The sequence below is a fragment of the Hippocampus comes genome, unplaced genomic scaffold, assembly GCF_001891065.2.
Source record: "Hippocampus comes isolate QL1 unplaced genomic scaffold, H_comes_QL1_v1.1 scaffold366, whole genome shotgun sequence".
Lineage (NCBI taxonomy): Eukaryota > Metazoa > Chordata > Actinopteri > Syngnathiformes > Syngnathidae > Hippocampus > Hippocampus comes.
Genome location: NW_017805541.1, coordinates 257,835 through 269,370, shown reverse-complemented (window position 1 = coordinate 269,370; position 11,536 = coordinate 257,835). Strand labels below are relative to the sequence as shown.

General features: G+C 38.7%; 1 protein-coding gene across 1 annotated transcript in view; it reads right to left on the bottom strand.

Moving 5' to 3' along the window:
* Positions 1–1,717: 1,717 nt before the first annotated feature.
* The window catches only part of LOC109521449 (tripartite motif-containing protein 35-like), a 12,758-nt gene continuing 2,939 nt past the window's right edge, over positions 1,718–11,536 (bottom strand). The window contains exons 2-6 of the mRNA XM_019879282.1: positions 9,038–9,133; positions 7,881–8,111; positions 4,313–4,335; positions 3,191–3,309; positions 1,718–2,999 (exon numbers count right to left, since the gene is read on the bottom strand). Of these exons, the coding sequence (XP_019734841.1) occupies positions 2,440–2,999; positions 3,191–3,309; positions 4,313–4,335; positions 7,881–8,111; positions 9,038–9,133 (1,029 nt within the window). The 3' untranslated portion in view covers positions 1,718–2,439. The remainder of the gene's footprint in view (positions 3,000–3,190; positions 3,310–4,312; positions 4,336–7,880; positions 8,112–9,037; positions 9,134–11,536) is intronic.

Sequence of the window (11,536 nt, the reverse complement as noted above, 5' to 3'; positions counted from 1 at the left end):
CAAAAAACCTGAACAGATCACCAATCTAATCCAACCTATTTAAACAATTGATTTATTGACGGTACTTCGATCCCCAATATTCGTGGGATAGTGGGACCGAAGTCAAAATTTGCATACAACTTGAAACTCTGAAATACATTAAAGGGGAAACATGACAATTACACTAAAAATTCTCCCCAAACTGCTGATAAACATTTAACGCCCCCTTCAACTCCCAAAAAACTACATCGGTTGAAACATCTAAATAAACCGATCCGATCAATGACATCATTGATCGATCGGAAAATTATGACCTTATAACCGATCACTGTTTTCATAAAAATGCTACAAGTCTGCCGATTTAATCCAGCCAATCCGATGCGTGTAAAGCCTAAAAAAAGAGGTACCATGGTACTTGGGCGTGGCAGAAACTGATTTGACTATGGCTGACTTGATATGAAATTTATTATTTAAAATTTGATATGATACATCTTTTGTTTTATTGTGTTTTCCGATTTACTTGATTAAAAACCCTATATTACGGTAATCCATCAGAACTTGTGGCTGAGGAGGAAAAATTAAGTGGATGTCAATTTACCTGTTGAAATGAAAAGTACAGCCAGCATACTGTCTCCCTTGGAACCATTTTACCTTCATGCAACTTATTCTTTTTGACTTACACTTCACACGTTCAAACTTTGGAGGGAATGATGAAGGCCAAAATCATATAACTCAAGTCATTTAACACGTTTTCTCAAATCAGTCTGCCTTGGTCAAATGACATGGGAGAAGTTTTTGCCGCCCCTGAAGTACATGACATTATGGTGAAAAGGTCTGTATTTGCAGCATGTGTCCGTGTGTGTGCAGAAAGATGAAAGCAAGACACTGCCGATTTAACCCAGAACCTGCTGCTAAATGTATGGGATGGGACGTCTTTTTTTTTTGGGGTGTTATTGTCACATTAACTGTTGTTGGGTTTTATTAGCAGTGTACTCTTGTTGTGCGTTTTCCTTCTCTTTTTCAAAGTTTTTTTCCCCCCCTCCATTATGATGCAAATGTGAGACCCTCAAATCTCACATTTGGTTTTGCACTGTTGTCTATCCAATTTGTTCAGGAAGGTTCTGTTGGTTGAGGCTCTTTACAACACGTCAGAACCTCTGAATGTGCCATTTCCCGACTGAAAACGAATGGTGCAGCTATGTGGTTACTGTAGCTTTGCTGCCATTCTAAAAAGAACATGTACATATTAAAGTTGGTCAACTTGTCTTTGTTTTTTTTTTTTTGCTTCTGTGCATTCCATATGCACCAGGTTGTCTTCTGAGTTTTATTCGTAGTTTTGTCCAATGATATACAAATTATTTGGGTTACTTTGGACACTTCTGAGAGATTGAACTGAATTGTCATTGGTGAGAATTTACTGTACGTTGACGCCTTACAGGTCCCTCAAATTCAGAATGTATGCTAATTTAAAAAAATAATAATAATGTAAATGTTTAATGGCGTCTATGTTTGGCGCTGAAAAAAACGGAAACAAAATAATGTATTTTGACATCCGTAAGCCATAGTAAGCACATACCGATGTGACACGAAGGACAATCAGGGATGCCATTAAGGATGCCATGTCAAGGCAAGCTAGCACCACCTATTGTCAAGAAAGAGAAGTACAGGCATGCTCCTGTATTGCACTCCAGTACAGCTTTGACCGTCATACAATTAGGCAGAAATATATACATTTTAATCAAATCACATCTCAACATTTTATTCAGTTGGGGTATTAACAAATAACTTATTCAATTTGATTTCCAACAGTTGTAATGCAAAGTTTGGTGCGCTTTGCATGAGAACTCCATACATGAGCTCCATTATCCAAACTCTAGGGCCACCCTGGATTATACTGTAAAGAATTTTAACACGATATTTATTTCAAGAGGTAGGCACAAAGACCTGACGCTCTTTTACTAGCTCAGATTGGATTCATCTAACCTCTGATAATACATAAACACACCTCACTGTAATATTGGTGAGCACAACAAAGTCCACAGTGATGCAATAGTTGGTTAACCACTACGGCTCATATTGGCTGCAGAGATCACTGGCTTGATCGCGTAATCAAAACAGAACTTTGAAAGAATAAACAGACAAGAAATGTCTCACGGTTAAAATGAGAGTTCATATGATGTTTTGGTCGTTTTAAGAATTGCACGGCGGGCCAGATGAGAGTAAGTTGCCCAACCCATGACTCTCTCAGGAAAAACCAGATACAGTATATGTGGTGAGGTATCACATCAATGTCAATAAGTAGGGTTTTTTTTTTTGTTTGTTTGTTTCAAGTCAATGGACAAATGATAAGTGGTTGATATTGAGATTGATAGACAGATGCAGCAGGATCAGAAAGACCAAAACCAAATGTGTGTTTTGAGGTGATTCTTGATGTCATGAGTTGTGACTTTCTGAGTTCCATCACCATGTGGCGCTGTTCCACACCGCCACATTAGCAGGGCAAATCTTGAGTGGGTTGGGGTTATTCCCATTGATGTTTGCCCCGGGGCAAAAGAATGGATACATCTTGTCTGCAAAGAAGTCGGTGAAGGTGTAGATGGGCGTCATGCTGACCGGATTGGAGAAAATCACCTTGCCGGCGTCATAGTCCAGCTGCACCCTGACTCTGCTCAGCTCGGCCTCCACGCGCAAGGGGGTGCTGGGCCTGGTCATGGCCGAGTATTCGCCCTCGTAGTGTGAGATCATCCAAAAGCCTCCCTCGGGGCAGCCGGAGATGCGACCTTTCCTGTCGATGGACTCCTTGACCACCCCGAGCATCCAGTCCTCCTTGTCACCCACCTCCACCTCCCAGGCGTGGCGGCCCGACGTGAAGCCTTCCGAGCCCAACGCGAAGACGAAGTGGCCAAAACGCTCCGGGTTGTCCGGGAGCTGCTGGAGGGAGCCGCTGTTGGCTACGCAGGTGAGGTCCTTGGAAATGGACAACCACGAGTACGCTGTGTTGGGATCCAGGGTGATGGGCGCTAAAACAAACAACCGCACAGCATAGCAAATGAAGTTATGCTTCCACGAGTGAAAATGTTTTAAATGTCTTTGCGGGTTTGAAATCCCACACACTGCTTTGGCAAAGTGCAATCCCCAAGCTCCACGACGGTTGTCGTGGTAACAAGAAAAGAGGCTAGTTTACATAAAAGTAGGATTGGAATTTCCTTACTGTACTGAACCACCTCCACCATCTTCTCCCAAATGTGGTACTTGAGGGAACTGACGTGCTTGGCCACGTTGATAAGCGCTCCAGGCACTTTTTCCGGGTCCTTCTGGGGGATCTCTGCCCTTTGAACCAAAAAAAAAAATCCACTGTTAGCATTTTATCTCACGGTTATGCTATCATGTGGTCATGGAGATAAACACGCTTACCTTTTCTTTGTCTTGGAATAATTCTACAATTAAAAATGAAAAGAGCTTTTAGTACTAGCGTGTCCGATCAAGATTAGTCACATCAGAATACACAAGTTAGGTTGTCCATACATCACTCGCAGTTGCAGCATGATTCCAGAAATGTAACTTCAAAATCTCCTGTTGCCTTTTACATGTCTACAAAGGAAGGGTGGTTTTATTTGAGTTTTATTTTACAGTGGTTAACTTATTTTTACACTTGTATGATGAAATTGATACATAGAATATTGATTGTCTTCCATTCATGTTTTATATTTTTTTATTCATTTCTCAATCGAAAGTTGGTCACTTCATATCGTGTAAGTAATATCTTGGTTAATTGTAATTTCATTACATACAAATAAAATAAAAATGAGCATGAATAAGTGTTTTGATTTTAAAAAACAATTTTACATGAAATTTAAAAAAAAAAATCATACTTCAAATCAAGTACCGGTAATTGTTTACTTATGACAAAAAAAAAAGGCAAAATAAACTAATTAATTTTGCATTAATTTTCCGAAATAATTATTTACATTTACATTACTTCAGCATGAATTAGTATTTTATTACAGCAAGCTACATGAAAAAGATTGAACTGTGAAACAGTTAATTTTAATAAATAATAATAAAGATGTCATTAATTGCTTAAAATGTAATCAATTAGAAATTTTAGAAAACTCTGCAGGAAGTAGGATTTTATTGAAATGAAATCGTGTTTTACAGAAAGTTAAAGGTTTTACTTTTTTTCATGTTGTGAAATAACTCTTTCATATACATAAATAAATGAATTAAAATTGCACAACCATAAATACGACTTTACATAAAAAAATAAAAACAGCTGTTAGCATTTTATCTCACGGTTATGCTATCATGTGGTCATGAAGATAAACACGCTTACCTTTTCTTTGTCTTGGAATAATTCTACAATTAAAAATGAAAAGAGCTTTTAGTACTAGCGTGTCCGATCAAGATTAGTCACATCAGAATACACAAGTTAGGTTGTCCATACATCACTTGCAGTTGCAGCATGATTCCAGAAAACTAACTTCAAAATCTCCTGTTGCCTTTTACATGTCTACAAAGGAAGGGTGGTTTTATTTGAGTTTTATTTTACAGTGGTTAACTTATTTTTACACTTGTATGATGAAATTGATACTTAGAATATTGTCTTCCATTCATGTTTTATATTTTTGATTCATTTCTCAATCGATAATTGGTCATTTCATCTCGTGTAAATATCCTCCTTTTGCAGGAAGTCACGCAGCTGCTCAAAGTCCCCTCTGAGCTGCTGCTCCGTGGCTTGAGTCTGGTTCTGACACGCAAACACAAATTTACACAAATGAGTCAAGAACACGCAAATACAATCAAGAAATAAAGGAGTGGAACAACCCAAAGATTAACGAATGTGCAAGTCAGGTAGGTTCATTGAAGATAACTCGTGGCGCACAAGCGCCCTCTAATGGTATGCCTCAGTACAGTTCAGTTCTATTTAACTTTGAAGTTCAATACATCTGCATTTAAATGTAAAAGAACAGTCTCTTTTTAACCACCTGATTTTTTTTATGTGCAATAAATTTACATTGAATCATGATGTAGACACATTTAAAATTTGTAATTTCATTACATACAAATAAAATAAAAATGATCATGAATAAGTGTTTAGATTTTAATAAACTATTCTACCTGAACTTAAAAAAATATATATTCATACATTTTCAAGTAATTGTTTACTTATGACAAAACAAATGACAAAAAATGGCAAACAAATTAATTTTGCATTTATTTTATGAAATAATAGATTACTTATTTACATTGACATTACTTGAGCATGAATTAGTATTTTATTTCAGCAAGCTACATGAAAAAGATTAAACTGTCAAACATTAAAATTTTAGTAAATAAAGATGTCAGTAAAATTTAAAATTTAGCATCAACTTCGTTAGTTCATGTCACCAAATACTTGGTGAATTGGTTAAAATGTAATCAATTAGAAATTTTAGAAAAATCTACATGAAGTAGGATTTTATTGAAATAAAATTGTGTTTTACAGAAAGTTAAAGGTTTTCCTTTTTTCATGTTGTGAAATAACTTTCATATACTTAAATAAATGAATTAAAATTGCACAACCATAATTACGACTTTACATAAAAAAATAAAAACATTTTTACAACAGAAAGTTGTTAATTATGTGAGCATATTTCACCATTAAAATAATTTCACATTTTCGCATCCATATTTATTCAACCTACTTATTTTACAAATTGACTCAGCCCTGCTGACTGTTTTAAAAATCGCAACATGGCCCTGGACACCAAACTTTTCCCACCCCAGCTCTGAAAACTGAGCAGAACTTTATATTAAGTGTGTCCGCTCGCCTGGCAGATGAGCGACAAAATGCAAAGTCACCTGCAGGAAGAGCACGTCGGCCGACGCGATCTCGTTCTCCACAGCGATGACCGCGTGCGAGAAGGTCAGTATGTCCCTGGTGAGGCCGTCGGCCTTCTTCCTCACCAGCTCCTTCTTCTCCTCCGCCTCCTGCTGTACCCTGCTGTGCGGCGCCCAGCCGCGCCGCTTCCTCCTTTTGCAGGAAGTCACGCAGCTGCTCAAAGTCCCCTCTGAGCTGCTGCTCCGTGGCTTGAGTCTGGTTCTGACACACAAACACAAATGTACACAAATGAGTCAACAACAAACAAATACAAAAAAGAAGTAAAGGAGTGGAACCCTCCAAAGTTTAACGAATGTGCAAGTCAGGTAGGCTCATTGAAGATAATTCGTGGCACACAAGCGCCCTCTAATGGTATGCCTCAGTACAGTTCAGTTCTATTTAACTTTGAAGTTCAATACATCTGCATTTAAATGTAAAAGAACAGTCTCTTTTTAACCACCTGATTTTTTTTATGTGCAATAAATTTACATTGAATCATGATGTAGACACATTTAAAATTGTTTTCCTGAATTTAAGCACAGCATCAATGTTCAAACTGTATCATGAGACAGTAGTTTACAGTAGTATTAAATATAGTGCTGAGAAATAAAACGTTAAAATGTAATCAATTAGAAATTTTAGAAAACTCTGCAGGAAGTAGGATTTTATTGAAATGAAATCGTGTTTTACAGAAAGTTAAAGGTTTTACTTTTTTTCATGTTGTGAAATAACTCTTTCATATACATAAATAAATGAATTAAAATTGCACAACCATAAATACGACTTTACATAAAAAAATAAAAACAGTTTTACAACAGAAAGTTGTTAATTATGTGAGCATATTTCACCATTAAAATAATTTCACATTTTCGTATCCATATTTATTCAACCTACTTATTTTACAAATTGACTCAGCCCTGCTGACTGTTTTAAAAATCGCAACATGGCCCTGGACACCAAACTTTTCTCACCCCAGCTCTGAAAACTGAGCAGAACTTTATATTAAGTGTGTCCGCTAGCCTGGCAGATGAGCGACAAAATGCAAAGTCACCTGCAGGAAGAGCACGTCGGCTGACGCGATCTCGTTCTCCACAGCGATGACCGCGTGCGAGAAGGTCAGCGCCCCCTGCTGTCCGGCGCCCAGCCGCGCCGTTTCCTCCTTTTGCAGGAAGTCACGCAGCTGCTCAAAGTCCCCTCTGAGCTGCTGCTCCGTGGCTTGAGTCTGGTTCTGACACGCAAACAAAAATTTACACAAATGAGTCAAGAACACGCAAATACAATCAAGAAATAAAGGAGTGGAACAACCCAAAGATTAACGAATGTGCAAGTCAGGTAGGTTCATTGAAGATAACTCGTGGCGCACAAGCGCACTCTAATGGTATGCGTACAGTTCAGTTCTATTTAACTTTGAAGTTCAATACATCTGCATTTAAATGTAAAAGAACAGTCTCTTTTTAACCACCTGATTTTTTTTATGTGCAATAAATTTACATTGAATCATGATGTAGACACATTTAAAATTGTTTTCCTGAATTTAAGCACAGCATCAATGTTCAAACTGTATCATGAGACAGTAGTTTACAGTAGTATTAAATATAGTGCTGAGAAATAAAACGTGTCTTTTTTTTGGTGAACACTTAGGCATACTATGCGACTGTATTCTAATTTTTAATGACGGTGGAACTTGGAGAGCCACTTATTTTTTATGCTTGAATGACAACATGAAATTCTTTACAGGTCATGAAAGTTTTATGATTGCTCATCAAAAATTCCTGTTTAGTCTTATAGAATTTTACTTCCATTTTCCACTTGTATGAAATTATGTGAGCATATTTCACCATTAAAATAATTTCACATTTTCGTATCCATATTTATTCAACCTACTTATTTTACAAATTGACTCAGCCCTGCTGACTGTTTTAAAAATCGCAACATGGCCCTGGACACCAAACTTTTCCCACCCCAGCTCTGAAAACTGAGCAGAACTTTATATTAAGTGTGTCCGCTCGCCTGGCAGATGAGCGACAAAATGCAAAGTCACCTGCAGGAAGAGCACGTCGGCCGACGCGATCTCGTTCTCCACAGCGATGACCGCGTGCGAGAAGGTCAGTATGTCCCTGGTGAGGCCGTCGGCCTTCTTCCTCACCAGCTCCTTCTTCTCCTCCGCCTCCTGCTGTACGGCGGCCAGCCGCGCCGTTTCCTCCTTTTGCAGGAAGTCACGCAGCTGCTCAAAGTCCCCTCTGAGCTGCTGCTCCGTGGCTTGAGTCTGGTTCTGACACACAAACACAAATGTACACAAATGAGTCAACAACAAACAAATACAAAAAAGAAGTAAAGGAGTGGAACCCTCCAAAGTTTAACGAATGTGCAAGTCAGGTAGGCTCATTGAAGATAATTCGTGGCACACAAGCGCCCTCTAATGGTATGCCTAAGTACAGTTCAGTTGTATTTAACTTTGAAGTTCAATACGTCTGCATTTAATTTCTAAGAACTGTTTCTTTTTAACTACCTGATTTTTTTTATGTGCAATTTACATTGAATCAGGATGTAGACACATTTAAAACTGTTTTCCTGAATTTAAGCACAGCATCAATGTTCAAACTGTATCATGTGGCAGTAGTTTACAATAGTATTAAATATAATGCTTAGGAATAAAACGTCTTTTTTTGTTGAACACTTAGGCATACTATGCGACTGTATTCTAATTTTTAATGACGGTGGAACTTGGAGAGCCACGTTTTTTTTTTATGCTTGAATAACAACATTAAATTCTTTACAGGTCATGAAGGTTTTATGATTGCTCATCAAAAATTCCTGTTTAGTCTTATAGAATTTTACTTCCATTTTCCACTTGTATGACAAATAAATTTGAACAACTTGAAAGTCAGCCTGATGTTCTCACTGTATTATGTTGATTCTAACATTTTCGATAAAGAACACAAGACACTTTCTCATTCTATTAAATGAAAAAGCGCGTCCAAAACTTTGCCCATTATTTACCTTCCACACATCTTTCATCACGTTCGAATGTTTTCAAAGCATTCTGTCGCGGCAAGGCCAAATTTTCCGCGTGGAAAAAAAACACAACCCTTGGGGCTGAGGCGCGGCAGCCGTAGTGACATCAGGGGTCATGCGGGACCCTCATTCGCACCGTCCCCCTCACTCACTCAACTCACTCGCTCGCATGTTTGTTGATACCTTGATGTGCACAGTTGTGTCATCACACTCCTGCTTGGCTTCATACAGGCGCCGCAGATTCTTCTTCAGGGGAATCAGATCCTTCTTCAGCTCCTCCTGAGGGCGATGCCGTGACATGTCAAAGAATGGCCAGGAGTGGAAGGACACAATTCATACAGGTTTGGAATTGAAGCCCTGCTCTGTATTAAATATAAACCACAAAGGCAAGTCTATAAATGAATTAACGTATTATGTATTAATATTCATAAATGCTTGACAAAATGATTTTGTGTTTCACTGATTCGTTGGCAAAAGCAGCATCGTTCCACATTTAATGTCAAATGCAAAAAGGGCATAAAAAGGCAATTACTTTGAGCATTCATAAAAAATTTCGCAAATGCGAGTCGGCGCGGGAATGCAACTAATTACGGCGATCGTCGTGTCGTTGCCGCTAGGCACATGAGCAAAGGCTCAATAACAACAGCATCACAATCCAATTGTCATAGTCAGCAGGGTACAAAGGAAGGATGGGACAATTTACACATGCAAATTCTTTGCAATTGAAGGACAACTGTTTGAAATGACAGTACAAAAAGCACATACTTGGTATCACTGCATTAACGATATTTTTAGAACAGATGTTTATTTTAGGGGGGGGGGTTCTTTTGTTGCTCGCCAGAGTTCCCTAAAGCCCAGTAAAACAATGGCCATACTGTAAACAGTTATTCCAAAACCGTAATAAGCATGGTGACGCAATTAGATGTGGAATTTTGGTAGCCGGCGCTGATTCTAACATCGGCAGAATAAAATTCCAATAACCAAATAAAAGGCTGATTTTTTTTTTTTTAGTTTGACACCCCTGACTTAGAGAAAACATTACAGGAAGATTTGTCTTTTAGAATTTGTTTAACTTGACAAGACAAAAATCGTTTTAAAAAAAAAAAGCCAATAGCATTTCCTGCGGCAGATGGGGCACTCGCGGCGGGCCGCCTTCTTATTCCAAAACTGCTGCAGGCATGCCCGGCAGAAGCTGTGGCTGCACTTGAGCACCACGGGCTCCTTGAAGATCTCGCAGCAGACCGGGCACGACAGCTCGTCTTCCAGCACGGAGCCCGAGCGCGAGGACACGGCCCTTGGTCGCAAGGCCGTATTGGCCTTGGAGGTCTGGAGGAAGGAAAGCTTCCCGGGCTGGGAGGAAGCACGTGGGCGTGTCGCCATGCCGTAGAAAATGTGCTGACAAGTGTGATCCTCGGACTGCGGTAAGTGGACTAAACCGGGTTTATGTGCGACGGGGGCTTTTCAGCAACAGGGACTCGAAAAACAGGTTTACGAAAAGCCCTCATGAGCCACTTTGGGCTTCATATATTTTCGTGGAAACACCAACACGCGGTGATGTGATGCACAGTCGGCCTACTTTACAAATCTGCCTGCCAGTGAAGCTCAGCAACGGACAACAAAGTCTGAACAGAATGTTATTGCAAACTTTAAATGAACCTAATCCAGAGAAGTGTGACATTGATGATATCGGTGCCTGAGATTTTGGTATCGATACCAAGTAGATACTGGAGCCAGTATCATCAATACCAAGTACTTTTAGGTTCGTAAAATATTTTTTTGGAACTTAAACTGAACTTGATCAACACATCAGTGACATTTAAGTGACAGAATTGGAACAGACTTTATCCCGGTAAACGTCAGGACACCTTGTAATGGCGAAGGTAAAAGTTGCTTATAATGCTAGCTGGCGTTTTTTTTTTTCTTCCCGGGTTATGTTTGTAGCAGTGCTCAATTTTCTGTACCAAGACAAGGAGAAAAGAAAATGAACAGGAGAGACTAACAACCATGCGGTTATGATTAGAACTCCATTATAATTGAACGTGAAGAGTGGTTTACAAAGTCACGTTTGTTGTTGTCAGTGTTCAGTAACATCACCTCCAAAGTGTGCATGACAAAATAGCTTCATAATTCTGCTTCACTGTTGAAACATATGCTGCCCACACAGAAAAACATGTTTTTACCCAAACAGCAAGACGACACATGACAGGAGTAGTTCCTAGTAACAGCAGACTTCCTCCTATACGAACTGATATTGTAAAGAGAGAGCGAGGAAAAAAAAAAAAAAAGCTTTTTGGAACTTAATTTCCTTTCCTTTCGCAGAAGTGGATCATGTTAAATAAAACAGAAAAAACAGAACCTCCTCCTAAACAGATATCACATATCATTATATAAAACATTCGCCAAAAAAAAAAAAGCTTTTTGGAACTTAATTTCCTTTCCTTTCGCAGAAGTGGATCATGTTAAATAAAACAGAAAAAACAGAACCTCCTCCTAAACAGATATCACATATCATTATATAAAACATTCGCCATTAAAAGCAAAAAACAAAACAAAACAAAAAAAAAAACAAACCCAAATTCAGCTCGAGCACGTTCTCGGCCTGAAAGTTCAGACAACAACATTCCCAGCTGGTCCAATATCAACGGTTTCTCACGGCCTGTGCGGCTTACACAGATAATAAAA